General features: G+C 53.5%; 1 protein-coding gene across 8 annotated transcripts in view; it reads right to left on the reverse strand.

The window, feature by feature from the left end:
• The window catches only part of LRP4 (LDL receptor related protein 4), a 356,895-nt gene that overhangs the window by 205,514 nt on the left and 125,040 nt on the right, over positions 1–26,341 (reverse strand). For all 8 annotated transcript variants that reach the window (XM_078684435.1, XM_078684436.1, XM_078684434.1 and 5 more), the window contains exon 2: positions 5,326–5,472. In XM_078684435.1, the coding sequence (XP_078540561.1) occupies positions 5,326–5,472 (147 nt within the window). The remainder of the gene's footprint in view (positions 1–5,325; positions 5,473–26,341) is intronic.

Here is a 26,341-nt window from a genome sequence, read left to right on the forward strand (position 1 = left end):
TTCCAGGAGTGCCAAGACTCGGCTCCCAAAACCTCAACGATTTGCCAAGAAAAAAACGTATAACCGGTCCTTCTCTGGTATGGCTCCAAGGATATGGAACGCTCTGCCCAATGAAACCAGAATGAACCCTTCCGCGGCTTCCTTCAAAAGAGAAGTGAAAGCGATCCTCATGGCTCAATCCACGTGAACTCTTTATCTAATCACTGTACGTTATTATTTGCTTTTCTTCGCCTATATGCGTCCTTCTGTTTATCTTTGCCATTTTGCATTTTAGCATCGCACTGCCTTTTCTTGTTCTAGACTTATCTAGCACTTCCTTATTGCGTGATCCACTATATCGTAATATATTCTGTATATATTTCTGCTTGTCATGGAAAGCGCTCTGACACTCGCAAGAGTCTGGTTCGCGCTATAGAAAACTTTCAAATAATAAATTACTTGGCCTGGCCTCTCTTCTGCCCCTACTTGGCCTGGCCTCTCTTATGCCCCTACTTGGCCTGGCCTCTCTTCTGCCCCTACTTGACCTGGCCTCTCTTCTGCCCCTACTTGGCCTGGCCTCTCCTTCCCCGCTTGGTCTGGCCTCTCTCTTGCACCTACTTGGCCTGGCCTCTCTCCTTCCTCGATTGACCTGGCCCGTGAACTTGGCTTTTGATTGACACATCCGAGAGGAATGAATCCGTTCTTCCCTTGTAAATGTCGGATTATTTGTCAGAAGGTCAATTCATTGACCCCCGGGTCCTTTAAAAGAGGGGGTGGGGGTACATGCGCACGCCCTAGAAAGGCGGCTCCTCTACCCAGGTGTCTGTGGGCGCCGAGAAGCGGAGGTTCCCTTAATGTCCGCTAGATGGCAGCGGCGCCCCACGCACCTCCACCCGCCCCAGTGCATGGAAACCCCCGGCTCCTCCTGGCTGCCCCAGCTGGGGTGTGAGGGACCCTCGCATCCGCTGGCACGGGCCCCTTCAGACTGAAGGGACCTGGACACGTGGCCCCTGCCCCGGGTCACTGCAGCCAGGGCGGCCTCACAGCCTCACACGAGAGGCCAAGGCTCTGAATGGGACCACCGACCACAACACACCCTGCACCAGGGAGGGTGGAGCACAAACGGCAACATGTCATTTCCCTCGGGGCCCTGAGACCCCTGCACGGGATTGGGGTCTTCGAGCCTTCGGTTGACGCGTCCAAGGCGCCCCCCCCCCCGCCTTCGAGAGGCCGGCCGGCTGTGTTTGAGAAATGTGTATTCAAACAGAGTTTGGTGGGCATTAAGGGGTCAAAAAGTTAGGTATATCTGGAAGGTTGGTTCTGGGAGAGTCCTGCAGTGCCAAAAATTAATAGAAAAAAAATAGGGCTTCTGATTGGCTTTTTCTCCTGTCAGCCATTTTGATATCGTTGGTCAACAGTTTGATCTGATTGGCTGGCTGTAAATGTGATAAAAATGTTGTGGGTGCACTTACAGGACTTAAGGGAGTTGGTCCTGGTGTCCTGAAAAACATTTTGGGTCGTATTTATGAGGCCTTGCGACAGTTTTGCACTTCCGATGTGTCACTTTTTGTGACGTATTGACAGCGTAAAACATGCCTCCTGGTGCGCCCTATTTACAAAGTGAGGCATCTAGGTAGATGCGTCATTTTGTAAACCCCTGCGGCACATTATACCTGCGCCAGGTATAATGTATGCAGGAAGGCGGTCTGACGCAGGAAAGGGTCGTAGAAGTGACGCAGTGAAATCTATGAGATTTCACTGTGCCACTTCTAGGACGCAAATGCGTCAATTTCTTACGCCTGCCTCACAGCAGGCGTAAGACTGACGCAGGCCCTTTTACATGGGGCTTTCCCCATGTGAAAGGACACATTGCTGGAGTTGCGTCACTTTTGTGACACACTCCAGCAACGCGTCACTTTTGCGTCCACAGAAATGTGAGAAATACTGACGTACCTGTAACTCCTTGCGCCATGATGCGTCATACTGTATATATGACGCATCCATCATGTCGCAAGAAGGGCGCACTGAGAAGTGACGCATCGCTGCTTTCATAAATGAGGCCCTTTGTTCAGAAGGGTTATAGGGGGGCAGGATAGAGACACCATGACACTACCCCCAGCCCCCCCTAAGGCACTTGGGGTGGGGGCCACCGGGAGATTAATGTAAAAGCTTCAGTAAGGCGCACCCCGCGGGGGCTACTGCACAGTATCCCAGTCGACAGGAGGCTCATTTATGGAAGGGACGCATCGCTGCGTGAAAGAGCGATGCGTCACTTCTCAGTGCGCGCTCCTTGCGACATACCTGATGCGTCATATTTACGGTATGACGCATCATGTCGCAAGGAGTTACAGATTCGTCAGCATTACTGACGTATCTGTAGGCGCAAAAATGGAGCATTGCTGGAGCGTCACAAAAGTGATGCAACTTCGGCGATGGGTCATTACACACGGGCAAGTCCCATGTGAAAGGGCTTGCGTCAGTCGTAAGATATTGACGCATTTGCGTCCTAGAAGTGGCGCAGTGAAATCTCGTAGATTTCACTGCGCCACTTCTACGACCCTTCCTTGCGTCAATACGCACCCTTGCATACATTATACCTGGCGCAGGTATAATGTAGCGCCGGGGTTTACAAAGTGACACATCTGCTTAGATGCGTCACTTTGTAAATAGGGCGCACCAGGAGGCATGTTTTACGCCTTCAATGCGTCACAAAAAGTGACGGATCGGAAGTGCGAAAGTGTTGCTGGCCTCATAAATCAGGCCCAGAGTATGGGTTGGGTTTGGTGCCTGCGGCGGAGTTGGGTGCAGGGCCAGGCAGGGGGGAGGTGGTGGGGGGGTGCCCGGCTGCGGGGTGTTCGTGGGGCGGTGGCAGCGGGCGGGGTGGGCACAGGTTGGGCATATGAATAGGATTCAAAACCTAGAAATGTGCTGGAAAAAACCAAGGGTGAAAGGGACGCTATAGTTAGATGTCATTTGACATGTTATGAGTAATTTAATAGGTGAGTCATAAGCAGTGGGGGAGGGGGGGGGAGTTATAACTAGCACAGTAAAGTTGTTTTTTTTTTTGTTTTTTTTAAACGTTAGCGTTTATTTAATTTCAACTCCCAACTATAAAATGTTATTTTAGAGGGGGCGGGGGAGAGAGTGGGTGTTATATATTTCACCCCCACAGACCTACATTTGCAGACTTATGTCACAGGCCCGGCTCTCAGACTCACCCCTTCCAGACTTACCTCCACAGACCCACCCTCCACAGACCCGCCCTCCACAGACCCGCCCTCCACAGACCCGCCCTCCACAGACCCACCCTCCACAGACCCACCCTCCACAGACCCGCCCTCCACAGACCCGCCCTCCACAGACCCGCCCTCCACAGACCCGCCCTCCACAGACCCATCCTCCAGAGACCCGCCCTCCACAGACCCGCCCTCCACAGACCCGCCCTCCACAGACCCACCCTCCACAGACCCACCCTCCACAGACCCGCCCTCCACAGACCCGCCCTCCACAGACCCGCCCTCCACAGACCCGCCCTCCAGAGACCCGCCCTCCATAGACCCGCCCTCCACAGACCCGCCCTCCAGAGACCCGCCCTCCACAGACCCACCCTCCACAGACCCGCCCTCCACAGACCCATCCTCCAGAGACCCGCCCTCCACAGACCCGCCCTCCACAGACCCGCCCTCCACAGACCCGCCCTCCACAGACCCGCCCTCCAGAGACCCGCCCTCCAGAGACCCACCCTCCACAGGCCCGCCCTCCACAGACCCACCTCCACAGACCCACCCTCCACAGACCCACCTCCACAGACCCGCCCTCCACAGACCCGCCCTCCACAGACCCGCCCTCCACAGACCCGCCCTCCACAGACCCACCTCCGCAGACCCACCCTCCACAGACCCGCCCTCCACAGACCCGCCCTCCACAGACCCGCCCTCCACAGACCCGCCCTCCAGAGACCCGCCCTCCAGAGACCCGCCCTCCACAGACCCGCCCTCGAGAGACCCGCCCTCCACAGACCCGCCCTCCACAGACCCACCCTCCACAGACCCACCCTCCACAACCCGCCCTCCAGAGACCCGCCCTCCACAGACCCGCCCTCCACAGACCCACCCTCCACAGACCCACCCTCCACAGACCCACCCTCCACAGACCCGCTCTCCACAGACCCGCCCTCCACAGACCCACCCTCCACAGACCCACCCTCCACAACCCGCCCTCCACAGACCCGCCCTCCACAGACCCACCCTCCACAGACCCGCCCTCCACAGACCCACCTCCAGATCCACCCCCAGATCCACCCTCCCCAGACCCGCCCTCCACAGACCCACCTCCAGATCCACCTCCAGATCCACCCTCCACAGACCCGCCCTCCACAGACCCACCCTCCACAGACCCGCCCTCCACAGACCCACCCTCCACAGACCCGCCCTCCACAGACCCACCTCCACAGACCCACCCTCCAGACACCCGCCCTCCACAGACCCGCCCTCCACAGACCCACCCTCCACAACCCGCCCTCCAGAGACCCGCCCTCCACAGACCCGCCCTCCACAGACCCACCCTCCACAGACCCACCCTCCACAGACCCACCCTCCACAACCCGCCCTCCACAGACCCGCCCTCCACAGACCCGCCCTCCACAGACCCGCCCTCCACAGACCCGCCCTCCACAGACCCACCCTCCACAGACCCGCCCTCCACAGACCCGCCCTCCACAGACCCGCCCTCCACAGACCCGCCCTCCAGAGACCCGCCCTCCAGAGACCCGCCCTCCACAGACCCGCCCTCCAGAGACCCGCCCTCCACAGACCCGCCCTCCACAGACCCGCCCTCCACAGACCCGCCCTCCACAGACCCACCCTCCACAGACCCGCCCTCCACAGACCCGCACTTCACAGACCCGCCCTTCACAGACCCGCCCTCCACAGACCCGCCCTCCACAGACCCGCCCTCCACAGACCCACCCTCCACAGACCCGCCCTCCACAGACCCACCTCCAGATCCACCCTCCACAGACCCGCCCTCCACAGACCCACCCTCCACAGACCCACCTCCACAGACCCGCCATCCAGAGACCCCCCACACCCAAGACAGAGGTAATCACCCCCTACAGACCACACTACACAGACCCACTCCTCACAGCCCCAACCACAGACCCCACACACCCAGCACAGAGGTAACCACCCTCCCCTAAACACCACACCCCACAGACCCAGGACGGAGGTAACCACCCGCCCCCTACAGACCACACTCCACAGACTCAACCACCACTGCCCCCCACCACAGCCCCCCACCCCCCACAGCCCCAACCACCACAGACCCCCCCCACAGACCCCCACTTACTGCAGCCGTCCTCGTCGCTGTGGTCGCCGCAGTCGTTGTCGCCGTCGCACTGCCACTGCGCCGGGATACACGTGCACTCGCCGAAGGCGCTCACGGCGCACGTGAAGTGACTGCGCCCGCACGCACACTCGGTGCCGCAGCTCACACCTGTGGAGAGAGAGAGGCAGGGTCAGGAGTCAGTGGCTTCTAAGCGCTACACAATGAATGCAGTCTGGCCTTCAAGAGCAGGGGGCGCTGCTGGGGTGGGGCGGCCGCCCTGTGCCCAGGCCCAGGGCGCCCAAAGAAACCCCTTCTAATGCCACCAGCGTCTGCAGCCCCCTCTCGGCCTCCCTCTGGCCTCCTTTCCTTCACCCCCGGGCTCTCACGTGTGGACAGGGGCGTGAGCTATGCAGGTGAGTGGCGGCTGGGACAAGTGTCTGCTCTGAGGCACCCACCTGCATGAACACAAAAGGGGGGCCCCACAGTGGGCATAGCTGGAGCGTGAGCACCCCAGCACGCCCTCCTGGTGCAGGGGGCGTGTCCTTGCACCAGTGATCAGCATAACCCTAGCAGCAGCCAGCACAGCAACAGCCCATATCCACGTCACACTTACACCACTATCAGAGAAAAGTGCAGCGCAGCAGCGCTCAACCCTATTAACTACCAACCCCCACACAGCACCCTGAAGAGGCGAGGTGGGAGCAGAGCAGGCCCGGCTCCAGGGCTTTGATTTGGGTGGGCCACGGGTGCATTTGGGTGGGCCACTGGGGCTCGATTTGTGGCATATATGTCTGGGGCGGCCTGCTTCAGGGCCCCCCTTTATCTCTTCTTAGTCCTACAAGGCCCAGTAAAACGCACTTTTCCAAATCTCTTTCTAAATCTTATCACTCTCAAAAAGTGTCCATTTAATGTCCCTTTGATGGGAAGAGGAGGTTTCTGAGGTGGGAGTATCAGGCAAGTGACACTTCTCGGGCTCCCTCTGTCTGAGCCGCCTTCAGGGAGAATCCATCTTCATATCTACCTCCACCTGACCCCGGACTCTGCAACGCACTCTCTTACAGTCTTGAATATCCACTACTCCTCTCCAGTGCACCTTATCTCACAGCTGACCTTGGGCCCCAGCCCCATATCAGCCACCATCGGGCTCCACTTTCATTCTTCCCAGAAAAAAACATTAGTAAAATCACCTCCAAACTTGAAACATTGAATATACCAGCACATGTAATGAGATTGTACTTTAAAGTATGTTCCACAGCAGCCCTAATGACCTGATTGTTAATTAAATAATCAAAAACAGAAAGGCTGTGACAGGGCCGGCTTTATCACTGATGCAAAAGTCTTGTTTGGCGTCTCCGTAGATACCTTCACTGCCACCCTCCACCAGCGCCCCTCATCTCTCCACAACCCCTCCCTCTCATGACCTCCTCCTCCTCGGACTCCCTCACTGCCACCCTCCACCAGCGCCCCTCATCTCTCCGGAGCCCCTCCCCCTCATGACCTCCTCCTCAGACTCCCTCACTGCCACCCTCCTCCCGTGCCCCTCATCTCTCTATAACCCCTCCCTCTCATGACCTCCTCCTCAGACTCCCTCACTGCCACCCTCCACCAGTGCCCCTCATCTCTCTATAACCCCTCCCTCTCATGACCTCCTCCTCAGACTCCCTCACTGCCACCCTCCACCAGTGCCCCTCATCTCTCTATAACCCCTCCCTCTCATGACCTCCTCCTCAGACTCCCTCACTGCCACTTTCCACCAGTGCCCCTCATCTCTCCGAAGCCCCTCCCCCTCATGACCTCCTCCTCAGACTCCCTCACTGCCACCCTCCTCCCGTGCCCCTCATCTCTCTATAACCCCTCCCTCTCATGACCTCCTCCTCAGACTCCCTCACTGCCACCCTCCTCCCGTGCCCCTCATCTCTCCATAACCCCTCCCTCTCATGACCTCCTCCTCAGACTCCCTCACTGCCACCCTCCACCAGTGCCCCTCATCTCTCCGAAGCCCCTCCCTCTCATGACCTCCTCCTTTGATTCCCTCACTGCCACCCTCCACCAGTGCCCCTCATCTCTCCGAAGCCCCTCCCTCTCATGACCTCCTCCTTTGATTCCCTCACTGCCACCCTCCACCAGTGCTCCTCATCTCTTCGAAGCCCCTCCCTCTCATGACCTCCTCCTTTGATTCCCTCACTACCACCCTCCACCAGTGCCCCTCATCTCTCCGAAGCCCCTCCCTCTCATGACCTCCTCCTTTGATTCCCTCACTACCACCCTCCACCAGTGCCCCTCATCTCTCCATGACCCCTCCCCCTCATGACCTCCTCCTCCTCAGACTCCCTCACTGCCACCCTCCACCAGTGCCCCTCATCTCTCCATGACCCCTCCCTCTCATGACCTCCTCCTTTGATTCCCTCACTGCCACCCTCCACCAGTGCCCCTCATCTCTCTGTAGCCCCTCCCCCTCATGACCTCCTCCTTTGATTCCCTCACTGCCACCCTCCACCAGTGCCCCTCATCTCTCCGAAGCCCCTCCCTCTCATGACCTCCTCCTTTGATTCCCTCACTGCCACCCTCCACCAGTGCCCCTCATCTCTCCATAGCCCCTCCCTCTCATGACCTCCTCCTTTGATTCCCTCACTACCACCCTCCACCAGTGCCCCTCATCTCTCCATGACCCCTCCCCCTCATGACCTCCTCCTCCTCAGACTCCCTCACTGCCACCCTCCGCCAGTGCCCCTCATCTCTCCATGACCCCTCCCTCTCATGACCTCCTCCTCAGACTCCCTCACTGCCACCCTCCACCAGTGCCCCTCATCTCTCCGAAGCCGCTCTCTCATACGCACTTCATTAGTAATATTGCGCCACTCATATCAGTGTAGGGTGTCACAGCACTTTACATCACACACACATTATACAGAGGCCATGAATCAACCGACGGGGAATGTCGCATAAGCCAATGAGGATTACAGGGTGTAGGAATCACGTCACCAAGGCTGGTGGGCGGGATATTTTACGAGGGTTTGGTCTGGAGAGGCACAAACTCCGGATTTAAAGAGCACTCAGTGGTTGGGGGTTTGCTTTACTGATAAAAATGTGTAACTGCCCAAACAAACTCTTTTTAGCAGCATTAGAATAATGACTGACCGGGGAAGTTCGAACTATATCACAACACAAAAAAAGCAACGTTTGTGTGCAGCACTTTGATGACAGTTCATAGGTCACTGTCCTATCTTGGGATTGTAACTTCTGAACTGCAAGTAACACAAGGATCTCTGTGACAAAGGCAGTAACCCACTGAGCTATCCACATAAACTCACTTTATCTGCATTTAAAAACTGCCATAATAGCATATAGCAGGATCATAAATCACCAGTTATCGAACATTTTTTATTGTTGTAGATGGGTGGCAGATTCACTGAGAAGGCCAAGGCTCATCTTTGGGTGGGCCTGGCCCACCCGGCCCACCCACTAGAACCGGGCGGGGAGCAGAGGGGAGGATCACAACATAACCTATGTATTTGTAAGGCGCACGGTCCCCCCTGGGCTGGTTTCGCCCAGGGCGCTATCTGAGCGAATGCCGGGTCTGCTGTGCTCTGTACAATGACCCCAGGCGTCTGCCCCAAGGGAGATGTGGTGAGTTCTACTGTGTGTGGACCTAGGGGCGAGTCTGTCTCTACTCTGAGCGCCGGTGTCTGTTCTGCAGGAGTCTATGCAACCAGTTCAGTGTGATGAGTGGTCTTCCCCTGTGGGGGCCGGGTCAGTAATGTCTCTTCTTTGAGAACTGGTGTCTGTTCTGCGGGAGCTGGTGTCTGTTGTGTGTGAGCTGATGTCTGTTCTTTGAGAACTGGTGTCTGTTCTGCGGGAGCTGGTGGTGTCTGTTGTGTGTGATCTGGTGTCTGTTGTGCGGGAGCTGGTGTTTGTTGTGTGTGATCTGGTGTCTGTTCTGCGGGAGCTGGTGGTGTCTGTTGTGTGTGACCTGATGTCTGTTCTGCGGGAGCTGGTGTTTGTTGTGTGTGAGCTGATGACTGTTCTTTGAGTGCTGGTGTCTGTTGTGCGGGAGCTGGTGTCTGTTGTGTGTGATCTGGTGTCTGTTCTGCGGGAGCTGGTGGTGTCTGTTGTGTGTGACCTGATGTCTGTTCTGCGGGAGCTGGTGTTTGTTGTGTGTGAGCTGATGACTGTTCTTTGAGTGCTGGTGTCTGTTGTGCGGGAGCTGGTGTCTGTTGTGTGTGACCTGGTGTCTGTTCTGCGGGAGCTGGTGGTGTCTGTTGTGTGTGACCTGATGTCTGTTCTGCGGGAGCTGGTGTTTGTTGTGTGTGAGCTGATGACTGTTCTTTGAGTGCTGGTGTCTGTTGTGTGTGACCTGGCGTCTGTTCTGCGGGAGCTGGTGGTGCCTGTTGTGTGTGACCTGGTGTCTGTTCTGCGGGAGCTGGTGGTGCCTGTTGTGTGTGACCTGGTGTCTGTTCTGCGGGAGCTGGTGTCTGTTGTGTGTGAGCTGATGACTGTTCTTTGAGTGCTGGTGCCTGTTGTGTGTGACCTGATGTCTGTTCTGCGGGAGCTGGTGTCTGTTGTGTGTGAGCTGATGACTGTTCTTTGAGTGCTGGTGCCTGTTGTGTGTGACCTGATGTCTGTTCTGCGGGAGCTGGTATCTGTTGTGTGTGAGCTGGTGTCTGTTCTTTGAGAGCTGGTGTCTGTTCTGCAGGAGCTGGTGGTGTTTGTTGTGTGTGCTCTGGTGTCTGTTGTGTGTGAGCTGATGTCTGTTCTTTGAGTGCTGGTGTCTGTTGTGTGTGTGACCCGGTGTCTGTTCTGCGGGAGCTAGTGGTGTCTGTTGTGCTTTCTGGTGTCTGTTTTGTGTGATCTGGTGTCTGCTCCATGTGACCGGGGTCAGTTCTGAGGGACCTGTGGTCACTGCTGATGTCTGTTCTGTTGGCTGGTTAGTGGTTGCCGGGCTTCTTGTCAGTGCACGGGTGGTGTGGTGTTGTTTGTCGTTTCTCTGTGCTGCTGTCGGCTCTGGTGCCTCCGAGGCAGCTCAGTCGGTGTTGGCTGTGGCACCGATTCTGTTTGTGCTGGTTTTCGTGCCCGTGTTGGTGGTTCCGGTGCCCATCTCTGAGTTGTGCGTGTTGAGGGTTCTGGTGTCAGTCCTGTGGGGCTGGTACAGGTGACACAGGATATTGTGTCCATTCTATGTTGTGGTGTTAGTTCGGTGTCAGTTCTTGGTGTGCTGGTGTTGGTTCTGGTGTCAGTTATGTGTTTGTTTGTGTCCGTTTTGTTACTTTTGGTGCCAGTTCAGTGTCTGCTTGTGATAGTGTTGAGCTTAATGGTTTCACTTTTGTTAGTTCTGGTGTCGGTCCCGTGTGTGTAGGTACTGTGGGCCTCATTTATGAGGCCGTGCGTTACTTTTACGCCGCCGGTGCGTCAGTTTTTGTGATGCACCAGTGGCGTAAAAAAACTGCCTTGATGCACCATATTTACAAAGTGACGCATCTAGGTAGATGCGTCACTTTGTAAAACCCGTGCGCCACATTATACCTGCGCCAGGTATAATGTATGCAGGGGGCGGCGTTCCGACACAAGAAAGCCTCGTAGAAGGGACGCAGTGAAATCTATGAGATTTCACCGCATCACTTCTAGGACACAAATGCGTCAATATCTTACGTCTGCCTCACAGCAGGCGTAAGACTGACGCAGGCCCTTTCACATGGGGCTTGCCCCATCCGAAAGGACACATTGCTGGAGTGGCATCACTTTTGTGACACACTCCAGCAATGTGCCATTTTGCGCCTACAGAACTCCTTGTAACATGATGCGTCATGCCATAAATATGATGCATCAATCATGTCGCAAGGAGGGCGCAGTGCTTTCACGCAGCGATGCGTCACTTCTCATAAATGAGGCCCTGTGTGTTTGCTCCGTGTCTGTTAGTGTCTGTCCGAGTCAGGTCCACACATACCGGTGTTTCCGGGTCACGGGGGTTCCATGTGCCTCGGGTCACCTCGGGACCACCTGGCCCGAGTGTGACCCTGGGCTGAAGGTACCTGAGGACAGGCCCCCCCTCCCCAGGGCCAGGGAATGTGAGGGGGGGTCAGACCCCTCCTGACTACAGTCCTATAAATAGAGCGCAGCAGAAATAGCGCCTTACACACGCCAGGCAGGAATGCAGCGCTGCCCCCCCCACCCCCGCCCCAGCAGCCCCCACCGGAACCAGCTCAAGCACAGCAGCTGGGGACCGTGCCAGGCAGGAGGTAGGGGTAGAGGCGGGGGTCCGAAGGGTCTGACCACGGCTGAAGCCGAACCCCCAAACGGGGACTTCAAGCCGGGGCCACAGAGGCTTGAGCGGTGACCTCGACCCTGGGGAGCCGGATTCGAGCCTCGGCGGCGACGCTGAACACCCTGTGATCCTGGGCAAATCACTTCATCTCCCCGCGCCTCACAGACATGAAGGTGCCTCGTGTAACACAACCAGTGCTATGGAAAGCGCCCAGACACCGGAAGTCTAGGGTCTACTTCGCGCTATATACATCTCTAAACAAATCCAAAAACAAACCGTGTGCCCAACACCGGCTCCGCTTTGACATTTGATTCAGATTTGATTTGACATTTGATGTAGCGCCCGGATCCCTCCCGGAGGAGTTTCTCGGCGCTCGAAACCAGAGCACAAACCAAGCCAGGGGGCCGGGGAGGGTCCTGCGGCAGAGAGAGGCCAGGGGCCCCTGCAAGGCTGCGGGGCCCACACGCACCTTACAACACAAGGTATACTCATACTAATCTGCATTCGGCATGGGTCGCAGCCATCAAAGAGGCGACATTAAAAGGAAAATAAAACCACAGCAGGAGGTTCACTTATTGACGGCACAAAACATGTGCACAATTCGCAAATGGTCGATGTAAACATGAATCACTTCGCCACCAATTAAATAACCTAATATATTGTAAAAACACAAGCGCTGCAGCTGTTCACACAATTAGAGCACAGAAAGACCCTGTTAAAACCTACACAGACTCTTCGGGGTCCTTGTAGCGTAGGGTGTACAGACACTTTACTTACATACTTAGTCACCTCTAGAATGCCTCACTTTAGAGCAGCTCTTGAAAAGTTCACAACACAAAGAAGCGTGTGGGGCCGGGCAAGGGCTGGAGATAGAGGAGGGCGACGCCAGCATGCCTAAAGTTCATTTCTTTTAAAAGAGGTTTAAGAAACAGCCGTCTAGGGTATGTTAAATATTCACATAAAAATATAAAGTGTAGGGTAAAACACAAGTAATAAACCGCTCCCAGCTATCCACAGCTGTCAGGGCACACATCCACCTTACAACGAGTAATAAATGACAAACTCAGGGGCACAGAAAACATGTAAGACGGGGGGGGGGGGGGCTCGAAGGGGGGGGGAACCCTCGCATTCATACATCTAGAGTAGCGCTCCGAAGCAGCCCCTGGAAGAAGGGCGCATAAATAAAAGTACCAGAGTAAACGTGGAACGAACGTTTGAGCGTCACTGCCAACCTGTTATGAGTCACGTGCACACCCCCTCTTTTTAACCTGTTCTAAGTCACGTGCACTCCCCCTCTTTTTAACCTGTTCTAAGTCACGTGCACTCCCCCTCTTTTTAACCTGTTCTAAGTCACGTGCACTCCCCCTCTTTTTAACCTGTTCTAAGTCACGTCAACACCCCCTCTTTTTAACCTATTGTAAGTCACGTGGCCTCCCTTTCTTTTTAACCTGTTGTAAGTCACGTGCAGTCCCTCTCATTTTTGTTGTGAGTCGCGTGAACTCCCGCTTTTTAACCTGTTGTAAGTCACGCGCACTCCCTCTCTATTTAACCTGTGGTGGGTCGCGTGAACTCCCTCTCTTTTTAAAGTGTTGTAAGTCGCGTGCACTCCCTCTCTTTAGGTCTCGCCTGTCAATGCGCTTGCGCATTGAGCTTGCGAGAATATAGGGGCTCATTCAGAGCTTAACCATCGGGCGATTCCATGCAGTGCCCGTGAAAAGCAAGCTCAATGCACAAGCGCATTGACATAAAAAGCGCATGCACATGAAAGCCAGGCTTCGGGTTGCACACTTGACTGTAAATCTGCTTCAAAGGTAAATCTGCTTCAAAGGCACAGACTGCACTTCACACGGCTGTGTGCGTCTCAGGACAAACATCGGAAGTTTCACACCTCCGTGTTTGTTTCCTCACATCATGTGTTCCTCACCTGTCTTTCTTTCGGATGAGAAAGTAAATCTCATGTTTAACCGACCTCCTCTAGCCAGGCTCCATCACGCGCGGAACTCTCTTCCCCTGCCCCCTGCTTGTTTTCCTTTAAGAGTTCACCCCATTTCCTGCGGCGACCCTCGGGCTTTAATCTAACCTGCTGCATGCCAGTACAAAGTTCACGCTGGATAAACACTTCTCCCGGCAGTGGCCCCCCTCGAATGCTGACAGCTTAAGAGCTTTGCTGTCACGCCGCCTGCCCCCAGCACGCCCCCTGCCCCTCCAAGCCTTCTGATCCTCCTCACTAACAAGGAGAGCATTACCACAGCCCGAACCACGAAAATCAAAATGTTTAATGTGTTGGTACTGTTGCTGTTATACACGTGCTTTCCTTTAACTATTTTCGAACAGACATTGGTCACAGTGCCAGGTTCCTTTAGGCAGACCCTCCAGTTTATCGCGATTTCGCGATTCACGAAAAAATCGCGAAATCGGCAATCTACCGCGATGGCCGCGATATTAACCATATTGGCCGCGAAATTTAGAGAAAAGTGTCTCTACCGTGAGACAGCAAAACAAACAATGCATGCGCGCCCCTCCCCGCTCGTGTGTGTCAGCAGCTTCCCGGGGACACACAGACAGTCCGTTTTTTAGCTGCCAGCCGCACCCGAGTACTTCACAGGTCATTAAGACCTTTCACTTGTTAATGAGGCTTGTGTGTTCACCCCTTCTTTGACCCCTCTGCCTAGGGCTGGAATAATTAATCACGGGCGATCACGGCAGTCGATGTTTTACAAATCTATTGGAGCCTTATCTTCCCCGACTCTGAAAAGAGGGAAACATAAAAAAAGAACGAAACTATAAAATGTACGAAATTGAAAAGGATTTATTAACAAGCAGTTAAAATGCTTTAGTTGGGTCTGTGCTCGTTGTGGATTGACTACCTTCATTAAATAGATAGGTTAAGCATGAATGTATATGTTTGTTTGATGGTTTGTTTTTCACCTATTCACAAACCTAAAATTATACTGAGAGAGTGCCCTTTTCAGCTAGAGATTCAAAAGTACCTAAAAACACTGCCATGAGGGTTTCTGTGCAGTGGCAAGCCTCTTAAACTTACCGAGTCACCTTTCAGTTGCTAATTGCTGTATTTACATGCTAAACTGACACTCAGGATATCAAACCTTTGCCCAGACCACGTTAATTTGTAAAAAGAACAAAATCATGAAGGAATGCTGCCACAATTTGTGCAGCATTGCACCGCATAATTTGTCTTATCTGCTACATAATTTAGTCAGTTCTGCACATAATTTGATCCTCCATGCAGTGCTTAATTTGAGCAGGTGTTCACTGGTGCGTGACAATGGCACTTAAATCTCAATAATGGCACACATGACAGTAAACCGCGTGGTGGCACTGTTTAGCTGTTTCTACGGTGAGCACATCAACAGGATTTTATAATTCAATATACATTAAAAAAAATTATACCACCACTAGCCCCGGACATTTTCTTAGCTTTGGGTGGCCTGGGATAGTACACACTGTCACTCCTGGAAGAGTGTGATGGTTTGTAGTTATATTGGAACTGGCAGAGCTTTAGTGGCAGTGGGCGGTGCAAGCTGCAGTGGCTTTCTGAGAAGGGCCCTAGCACCTTTTTTTTTAAATACAAAAAACCACTGTCCTGCCCAGACACAATTCTAGTGACCACAGTCAATGGTTAATGCAATTATTTATGTACTAATATCACTTTAATGAAACTCCCAAAACTACCAGTCAATACATACTTAATATGCAAAGCTCTTAACTTCTATGAAAATGTCGAACTCTATACCTACCGATATTCTGCTTCCAAAAACAAAATGGTTTAAGGTGAGTTAAGATGTAAACGATCCGACTTTTTTCCCTTGATCTAGAAAGTATTTTTGATCTGGAGACTCCAAACATAGTGTCTACATTGTAAATAAACCAAAAATACATAGCTTCATGTTGTTAAACAACTAAAAAAAGAAGATATCTGTGTTTGTTGTAGGAAAAACCACCAAATAAAATGCCGCTAAATTGCCGCTAAATTTCCATATTTGTGCCGCTAAATTTAAATTTTTCTGCCGCTAAATTTGCTAATCCATGCCGCTATATCCTGGGGGGTCTGTTTAGGATATAGTGTTCGCAGCACACGCCTTCCCTCAGTATTGCATTCCTCTCACCTCACCTTTGTAGCACGAGTCGAAGACTCATTCCGTAGCACACCCTCCCCCGCCCCCTCCCGCCGCACCTAACGTCGTCCCAGCGGTCTCATTGGATCATTCCCTTGTTCTCATTTTTGCGGTCTTTTGGAACTTTACTTGTGTTATTTTAAATCCTTTTTTTCGTGCTTCGTCACCACTTTAGTTGGCCATTATTTACCGTGACCTTGTAATTCCTGCTTGGTTGCTGACTCCGTGAATAACAAGTCGCCGACTTTGATTCCCCTAACAATTTTTGGGCTGGCAGCTCCCCTGGTCTTTTACTATGTGTGTCAAGTGACCGTGCTTTATTTTATCTGTGGCTTAATATGCTTGTATCCCTTTAAGCCATCATCGTCCCTATTTTTAACATTTAAAATGTCCATAGGCATGCGTTAAAATTGTATAGTTATTGGGGGCTGTGTGGGCTCCTAAACTGTAATTCGTAAAGACTACATTTGCGAGCTGACCCTTGGAAAACAGCTAAAATAGGACAGCCATTTGAGTAAATATATGCGCAATTACAGTGGCGATCTGCAGGGAACGTCTGAATCGGAGACAGCAGCATTTCCAGCCCCAGAGATGCATGTTTGAGGGCGGACAGCTGCTCTGGTACCCGGTCAAATGCTCGGCCTCTTTCTCTCCCATTAAGAGGTCTGCTACAAATCCTTCTCTGCCCTGCAAACATGTATTTCTCCCCCTCACCCCCTCACCCTCACACCCCCTCACACCCCCTCTCATCCTCACACACCCTCACTCACCCTCACACACCCTCACCCTCACACCCTCTCACCCTCACACCCCCTCACACCCCCTCACCCTCACACACCCACACACACCCTCACTCACCCTCACACCCCCTCACAACCCTCTCACCCTCACACACCCTCATTCTCACTCACCCTCACTCTCACTCACCCTCACACACCCTCACCAGCATAGCATAACAAAACAAAGCATACATTAACAATACACAGCTTAGCATAACAACAAAAAAGCACAGGATAGCAAAACATACCATAACAAAACAAAGCATAGGATAACAAAACAAAGCATAGGATAGCAAAACAAAACATAGCATAGCAAAACACAACAAAGCATAGCATAGCATAGCATAACAAAACATAGCATAGCATAACAAATCAAAGCATAGGATAGCAGAACAAAACATAGCATAACATAACAAAACATAGCATAACATAACAAAACATAGCATAACAAAACACAACAAAACATAGCATAGCATAACAAATCAAAGCATAGGATAGCAAAACTTAACATAGCATATCATAATAAAACAAAGCATAGGATAGCAAAACTTAACATAGCATAGCATAACAAAACATAGCATAACAAAACACAACACAGCATAACAAAACATAGCAAAACACAACAAAACATAGCATAGCTTAACAAAACACAACAAAACATAGCATAGCAAAACATATAATAGCATAGCAAAGCATAGCATACCAAACACAACAAAGCATAGCATAACAAAACATAACAAAACATAGCATAGCAAAACATATAATAGCATAGCAAAGCATAGCATACCGAACACAACACAACATAGCATAGCAAAACACAGCATTGCTTAATAAAACACAACATAGCATAGCAAAGCATAGAATAGCAAAACATAGCATAGCATAACAAAACAAAACATAGCATAGCATAACAAAACACAGCATAGCATAGCATAACAAATCAAAAGCATAGGATAGCAAAACATAACATAGCATAACAAAACAAAACATAGGAAATCAAAACAAAACATAGCATAGCATATAGCATCACTCAGCACCACCACAGCATCACTCAAGGGCACCACAACATCACTATGCGCTACCACAGCATCAATGAAGGCCACAGCATCACTCGTTCGCCATCACAACATCACTCAGCGCCACCACAGCATCAATCTGTGCAACTATTCAACAACAACTAGTTCAAATATGTTCTCTCAATGTTTCAAACTTTATTACAAATGTCACTAAAAAAATTTAATATTTCACTTCTGTTATTGGATTTTCGTCACAATAAAATACACTGAACATAATCTTCACAAAAGTTATTACAAACGTTTAAGCTATTGCCATTATAAATTACAATAACTTTTATTTAAGTATTAATTAATTAGAAAAATTAAAAGCCATTGTTATTTGTAATATAAATACATGTAAGTCACGTAAATACAACACATATTGCATTACAAATGCTATCGGTGTCACATTTGCGAAAGTTATAACTATTGGCATTGTAAATGACAAAGCTATTAATTTCGCTATTTTCAAAAACAAAACATAAATAAAAAATGTGTCATTTAAAATACCAATAGCTCAAACTTTCCTAATACGAGACCTATTGCATTGCAAATGCTTGTTTTAACCTGTTGTGAGTCATGTGAACTCCCGCTTTTTAACCTGTTGTAAGTCACGTGCACACCCTCACTTGAAGGGATGATTCACCTTGGAGCATGCTTCTTAAATAAATGTATTTTACCATGATTAGCGCATTTGCACTTTTCACTGCGGGTAAAATTGGTTACGGTGATTTAAAAAAAGGAAAAAAGATCATGGTTTTTAGGTCTCGCTTAGAGCAGCGCTTGCGCTGTCTCTTCCAGACGTGCTGTATTCAGTATATGTGGATAAAGCTCCGCCCACTTTCCGTCTAACTTTTTAATTGACTCCTGTCCCTTTCCTTTGTGAATGGTGGCTTTTCATCACATTTGTATTATACGTTCAATACATTTCCCTTCATTTGAATGTACTCATGGTAGTGTCATGCATGCAATGCATTATGGGTAGGCTGGATTTACCATATCTTCAAAGGTTATGATGCTCACTAGGGACCTCTAGGAGCAGCTTGCGGTACTGCACCGAGACATGCAGTGCTGGTGCCCTGCTCACTAGGGACCTCTAGGAGCAGCTTGCGGTACTGCACCGAGACATGCAGTGCTGGTGCCCTGCTCACTAGGGACCTCTAGGAGCAGCTTGCGGTACTGCACCGAGACATGCAGTGCTGGTGCCCTGCTCACTAGGGACCTCTAGCAGCAGCTTGCGGTACTGCACCGAGACATGCAGTGCTGGTGCCTTGCTCACTAGGGACCTCTAGGAGTAGCTTGCGGTACTGCACCTAGACATGCAGTGCTGGTGCCTTGCTCACTAGGGACCTCTAGGAGTAGCTTGCGGTACTGCATCTAGACATGCAGAGCTGGTGCCTTGCTCACTAGGGACCTCTATGAGCAGCTTCCAGTACTGCACTGAGACATGCAGTGCTGGTGCCCTGCTCACTAGGGACCTCTAGGAGCAGCTTGCGGTACTGCACCGAGACATGCAGTGCTGGTGCCTCGCTCACTAGGGACCTCTAGGAGCAGCTTGCGGTACTGCACCTAGACATGCAGTGCTGGTGCCTTGCTCACTAGGGACCTCTATGAGCAGCTTCCAGTACTGCACTGAGACATGCAGTGCTGGTGCCCTGCTCACTAGGGACCTCTAGGAGCAGCTTGCGGTACTGCACCGAGACATGCAGTGCTGGTGCCTTGCTCACTAGGGACCTCTAGGAGCAGCTTGTGGTACTGCACCGAGACATGCAGTGCTGGTGCCTTGCTCACTAGGGACCTCTAGGAGCAGCTTGCGGTACTGCACCTAGACATGCAGTGCTGGTGCCTTGCTCACTAAGGACCTCTAGGAGCAGCTTGCGCTACTCCACTGAGACATGCAGTGCTGGTGCCTTGCTCACTAAGGACCTCTAGGAGCAGCTTGCGGTACTGCACCTAGACATGCAGTGCTGGTGCCTTGCTCACTAGGGACCTCTAGGAGCAGCTTGCGGTACTGCACCTAGACATGCAGTGCTGGTGCCTTGCTCACTAAGGACCTCTAGGAGCAGCTTGCGGTACTGCACCTAGACATGCAGTGCTGGTGCCCTGCTCACTAGGGACCTCTAGGAGCAGCTTGTGGTACTGCACCAAGACATTCAGCGCTGGTGCGTTGCTCATTAGAGACCTCTAGGAGCAGCTTGTGGTACTGCACCGAGACATGCAGTGCTGGTGCCTTGCTCACTAGGGACCTCTAGGAGCAGCTTGTGGTACTGCACCTAGACATGCAGTGCTGGTGCCTTGCTCACTAGGGACCTCTAGGAGCAGCTTGCGGTACTGCACCTGGACATGCAGTGCTGGTGCCTTGCTCACTAGGGACCTCTAGGAGCAGCTTGCGGTACTGCACCTGGACATGCAGTGCTGGTGCCTTGCTCACTAGGGACCTCTAGGAGCAGCTTGCGGTACTGCACCCAGACATGCAGTGCTGGTGCCTCGCTCACTAGGGACCTCTAGGAGCAGCTTGTGGTACTGCACCTAGACATGCAGTGCTGGTGCCTTGCTCACTAGGGACCTCTAGGAGCAGCTTGCGGTACTGCACCTAGACATGCAGTGCGTGTGCCTGGATCACTAGGGACCTCTAGGAGCAGCTTGCGGTACTGCACCGAGACATGCAGTGCTGGTGCCTTGCTCACCTGGGACCTCTAGGAGCAGCTGGCGGTACTGCACGGAGACATGCAGTGCTGGTGCCTTGCTCACCTGGGACCTCTAGGAGCAGCTGGCGGTACTGCACCTAGACATGCAGTGCTGGTGCCTTGCTCACTAGGGACCTCTAGGAGCAGCTTGTGGTACTGCACCTAGACATGCAGTGTTGGTGCCTTGCTCACTAGAGACCTCTAGGAGCAGCTTGCAGTACTGCACCTAGACATGCAGTGCTGGTGCCTTGCTCACTAGGGACCTCTAGGAGCAGCTTGTGGTACTGCACCTAGACATGCGGTGCTGGTGCCTTGCTCACTAGGGACCTCTAGGAGCAGCTTGTGGTACTGCACGGAGACAAGCAGTGCTGGTGCCTTGCTCACTAGGGACCTCTAGGAGCAGCTTGTGGTACTGCACCTAGACATGCGGTGCTGGTGCCTTGCTCACTAGGGACCTCTAGAAGCAGCTTGTGGTACTGCACCTAGACATGCAGGGCTGGAGCCTTGCTCACTAGGGACCTCTAAGAGCAGCTTGTGGTACTGCACCCAGACATGCAGTGCTGGTGCCTTGCTCACGAGGGACCTCTAGGAGCAGATTGCGGTACTGCACCTAGACATGCAGTGCTGGTGCCTTGCTCACTAGGGACCTCTAGGAGCAGATTGCGGTACTGCACCTAGACATGCAGTGCTGGTGCCTTGCTCACTAGGGACCTCTAGGAGCAGCTTGCGGTACTGGCAGTGCTGGTGCCCTGCTCACTAGGGACCTCTAGCAGCAGCTTGCGGTACTGCACCTAGACATGCAGTGCTGGTGCCTTGCTCACTAGGGACCTCTAGGAGCAGCTTGTGGTACTGCACCTAGACATGCAGTGCTGGTGCCTTGCACACTAGGGACCTCTAGGAGCAGCTTGCGGTACTGCACCTAGACATGCAGTGCTGGTGCCTTGCTCACTAGGGACCTCTAGGAGCAGCTTGCGGTACTGCACCTAGACATGCAGTGCTGGTGCCTTGCTCACTAGGGACCTCTAGGAGTAGCTTGCGGTACTGCACCTAGACATGCAGTGCTGGTGCCTTGCTCACTAGGGACCTCTAGGAGTAGCTTGCGGTACTGCATCTAGACATGCAGAGCTGGTGCCTTGCTCACTAGGGACCTCTATGAGCAGCTTCCAGTACTGCACTGAGACATGCAGTGCTGGTGCCCTGCTCACTAGGGACCTCTAGGAGCAGCTTGCGGTACTGCACCGAGACATGCAGTGCTGGTGCCTCGCTCACTAGGGACCTCTAGGAGCAGCTTGCGGTACTGCACCTAGACATGCAGTGCTGGTGCCTTGCTCACTAGGGACCTCTATGAGCAGCTTCCAGTACTGCACTGAGACATGCAGTGCTGGTGCCCTGCTCACTAGGGACCTCTAGGAGCAGCTTGCGGTACTGCACCGAGACATGCAGTGCTGGTGCCTTGCTCCCTAGGGGCCTCGTACTGCACCTAGACATGCAGTGCTTGGTGCTTTACTCACTAGGGGCCTCTAGGAGTAATTTGCGGTACTGCACCTAGACAAGCAGTGCTGGTGCCCTGCTCACTAGGGACCTCTAGGAGCAGCTTGCGGTACTGCACCGAGACATGCAGTGCTGGTGCCTTGCTCACTAGGGACCTCTAGGAGCAGCTTGTGGTACTGCACCGAGACATGCAGTGCTGGTGCCTTGCTCACTAGGGACCTCTAGGAGCAGCTTGCGGTACTGCACCTAGACATGCAGTGCTGGTGCCTTGCTCACTAAGGACCTCTAGGAGCAGCTTGCGCTACTCCACTGAGACATGCAGTGCTGGTGCCTTGCTCACTAAGGACCTCTAGGAGCAGCTTGCGGTACTGCACCTAGACATGCAGTGCTGGTGCCTTGCTCACTAGGGACCTCTAGGAGCAGCTTGCGGTACTGCACCTAGACATGCAGTGCTGGTGCCTTGCTCACTAAGGACCTCTAGGAGCAGCTTGCGGTACTGCACCTAGACATGCAGTGCTGGTGCCCTGCTCACTAGGGACCTCTAGGAGCAGCTTGTGGTACTGCACCAAGACATTCAGCGCTGGTGCGTTGCTCATTAGAGACCTCTAGGAGCAGCTTGTGGTACTGCACCGAGACATGCAGTGCTGGTGCCTTGCTCACTAGGGACCTCTAGGAGCAGCTTGTGGTACTGCACCTAGACATGCAGTGCTGGTGCCTTGCTCACTAGGGACCTCTAGGAGCAGCTTGCGGTACTGCACCTGGACATGCAGTGCTGGTGCCTTGCTCACTAGGGACCTCTAGGAGCAGCTTGCGGTACTGCACCTGGACATGCAGTGCTGGTGCCTTGCTCACTAGGGACCTCTAGGAGCAGCTTGCGGTACTGCACCCAGACATGCAGTGCTGGTGCCTCGCTCACTAGGGACCTCTAGGAGCAGCTTGTGGTACTGCACCTAGACATGCAGTGCTGGTGCCTTGCTCACTAGGGACCTCTAGGAGCAGCTTGCGGTACTGCACCTAGACATGCAGTGCGTGTGCCTGGATCACTAGGGACCTCTAGGAGCAGCTTGCGGTACTGCACCGAGACATGCAGTGCTGGTGCCTTGCTCACCTGGGACCTCTAGGAGCAGCTGGCGGTACTGCACGGAGACATGCAGTGCTGGTGCCTTGCTCACCTGGGACCTCTAGGAGCAGCTGGCGGTACTGCACCTAGACATGCAGTGCTGGTGCCTTGCTCACTAGGGACCTCTAGGAGCAGCTTGTGGTACTGCACCTAGACATGCAGTGTTGGTGCCTTGCTCACTAGAGACCTCTAGGAGCAGCTTGCAGTACTGCACCTAGACATGCAGTGCTGGTGCCTTGCTCACTAGGGACCTCTAGGAGCAGCTTGTGGTACTGCACCTAGACATGCGGTGCTGGTGCCTTGCTCACTAGGGACCTCTAGGAGCAGCTTGTGGTACTGCACGGAGACAAGCAGTGCTGGTGCCTTGCTCACTAGGGACCTCTAGGAGCAGCTTGTGGTACTGCACCTAGACATGCGGTGCTGGTGCCTTGCTCACTAGGGACCTCTAGAAGCAGCTTGTGGTACTGCACCTAGACATGCAGGGCTGGAGCCTTGCTCACTAGGGACCTCTAAGAGCAGCTTGTGGTACTGCACCCAGACATGCAGTGCTGGTGCCTTGCTCACGAGGGACCTCTAGGAGCAGATTGCGGTACTGCACCTAGACATGCAGTGCTGGTGCCTTGCTCACTAGGGACCTCTAGGAGCAGATTGCGGTACTGCACCTAGACATGCAGTGCTGGTGCCTTGCTCACTAGGGACCTCTAGGAGCAGCTTGCGGTACTGGCAGTGCTGGTGCCCTGCTCACTAGGGACCTCTAGCAGCAGCTTGCGGTACTGCACCTAGACATGCAGTGCTGGTGCCTTGCTCACTAGGGACCTCTAGGAGCAGCTTGTGGTACTGCACCTAGACATGCAGTGCTGGTGCCTTGCACACTAGGGACCTCTAGGAGCAGCTTGCGGTACTGCACCTAGACATGCAGTGCTGGTGCCTTGCTCACTAGGGACCTCTAGGAGCAGCTTGCGGTACTGCACCTAGACATGCAGTGCTGGTGCCTTGCTCACTAGGGACCTCTAGGAGCAGCTTGGGGTACTGCACCTAGACAAGCAGTGCTGGTGCCTCGCTCACTAGGGACCTCTAGGAGCAGCTTGCGGTACCGCACCTAGACATGCAGTGCGTGTGCCTGGATCACTAGGGACCTCTAGGAGCAGCTTGCGGTACTGCACCTAGACATGCAGTGCTGGTGCCTTGCTCACTAGGGACCTCTAGGAGCAGCTTGCGGTACCGCACCTAGACATGCAGTGCTGGTGTCTTGCTCACTAGGGACTCTAGGAGCAGCTTGCGGTACTGCACCTAGACATGCAGTGCTGGTGCCTTGTTCACTAGGGACCTCTAGGAGCAGCTTGCGGTACTGCACCTAGACATGCAGTGCTGGTGCCTTGCTCACTAGGGACCTCTAGGAGCAGCTTGCGGTACTGCACCTAGACATGCAGTGCTGGTGCCTTGCTCACTAGGGACCTCTAGGAGCAGCTTGCGGTACTGCACCTAGACATGCAGTGCTGGTGCCTTGCTCACCAGGGACCTCTATGAGCAGCTGGCGGTACTGCACCTAGACATGCAGTGCTGGTGTCTTGCTCACTAGGGACCTCTAGGAGCAGCTTGCGGTACCGCACCTAGACATGCAGTGCTGGTGTCTTGCTCACTCGGGACCTCTAGGAGCAGCTTGCGGTACTGCACCTAGACCTGCAGTGCTGGTGCCTTGCTCACTAGGGACCTCTAGGAGCAGCTTGCGGTACTGCACCTAGACATGCAGCGCTGGTGCCTCGCTCACTAGGGACCTCTAGGAGCAGCTTGTGGTACTGCACCGAGACATGCAGTGCTGGTGCCTTGCTCACTAGGGACCTCTAGGAGCAGCTTGTGGTACTGCACCTAGACATGCAGCGCTGGTGTCTTGCTCACTAGGGACCTCTAGGAGCAGCTTGCGGTACTGCACCAAGACATGCAGTGCTGGTGCCTTGTTCACTAGGGACCTCTAGGAGCAGCTTGTGGTACTGCACCTAGACATGCAGTGCTGGTGCCTTGCTCACTAGGGACCTCTAGGAGCAGCTTGCGGTACTGCACCGAGACATGCAGTGCTGGTGCCTTGCTCACTAGGGACCTCTAGGAGCAGCTTGCGGTACTGCACCTAGATATGCAGTGCTGGTGCCTTGCTCACTAGGGACCTCTAGGAGCAGCTTGTGGTACTGCACCTAGACGTGCAGTGCTGGTGCCCTGCTCACTAGGGACCTCTAGGAGCAGCTTGCGGTACTTCACCCAGACATGCAGTGCTGGTGCCTTGCTCCCTAGGGACCTCTAGGAGCAGCTTGCAGTACTGCACCTAGACATGCAGTGCTGGTGGCTTGCTCACTAGGGACCTCTAGGAGCAGCTTGCGGTACTGCACCTAGACATGCAGTGCTGGTGCCTTGCTCACTAGGGACCTCTAGGAGCAGCTTGCGGTACTGCACCTAGACATGCAGTGCTGGTGCCTTGCTCACTAGGGACCTCTAGGAACAGCTTGGGGTACTGCACCTAGACAAGCAGAGCTGGTGCCTTGCTCACTAGAGACCTCTAGGAGCAGCTTGTGGTACTGCACCTAGACATGCAGTGCTGGTGCCTTGCTCACTAGAGACCTCTAGGAGCAGCTTGTGGTACTGCACCTAGACATGCAGAGCTGGTGCCTTGCTCACTCGGGACCTCTAGGAGCAGCTTGCGGTACTGCACCTGGACATGCAGTGCTGGTGCCTTGCTCACTCGGGACCTCTAGAGCAGCTTGCGGTACTGCACAGAGGCAAGCAGTGCTGGTGCCTTGCTCCCTAGGGACCTCTAGGAGCAGCTTGTGGTACTGCACCTAGACAAGCAGAGCTGGTGCCTTGCTCACTAGGGACCTTTAGGAGCAGCTTGTGGTACTGCACTGAGACATGCAGTGCTGGTGCCTTGCTCACTAGGGACCTCTAGGAGCAGCTTGCGGTACTGCACCTAGACATGCAGTGCTGGTGCCTTGCTCACTAGGGACCTCTAGGAGCAGCTTGCGGTACTGCACCTAGACATGCAGTGCTGTGCCTTGCTCACTAGAGACCTCTAGGAGCTGCTTGCGGTACTGCACCTAGACATGCAGTGCTGGTGCCTTGCTCATTGGGGACCTCTAGGAGCAGCTTGTGGTACTGCACCTAGACATGCAGTGTTGGTGCCTTGCTCACTAGGGACCTCTAGGAGCAGCTTGCGGTACTGCACCTAGACATGCAGTGCTGGTGCCTTGCTCATTGGGGACCGCTAGGAGCAGCTTGCGGTACTGCACATAGACATGCAGTGCTGGTGCCTTGCTCACTAGGGACCTCTAGGAGCAGCTTGCGGTACTGCACCTAGACATGCAGTGCTGGTGCCTTGCTCACTAGGGACCTCTAGGAGCAGCTTGCGGTACTGCACCTAGACATGCAGTGCTGGTGCCTTGCTCACTAGGGACCTCTAGGAGCAGCTTGCGGTACTGCACCTAGACATGCAGTGCTGGTGCCTTGCTCACTAGGGACCTCTAGGAG

Source organism: Lissotriton helveticus, chromosome 3_2, assembly GCF_964261635.1.
Source record: "Lissotriton helveticus chromosome 3_2, aLisHel1.1, whole genome shotgun sequence".
Taxonomy (NCBI): domain Eukaryota; kingdom Metazoa; phylum Chordata; class Amphibia; order Caudata; family Salamandridae; genus Lissotriton; species Lissotriton helveticus.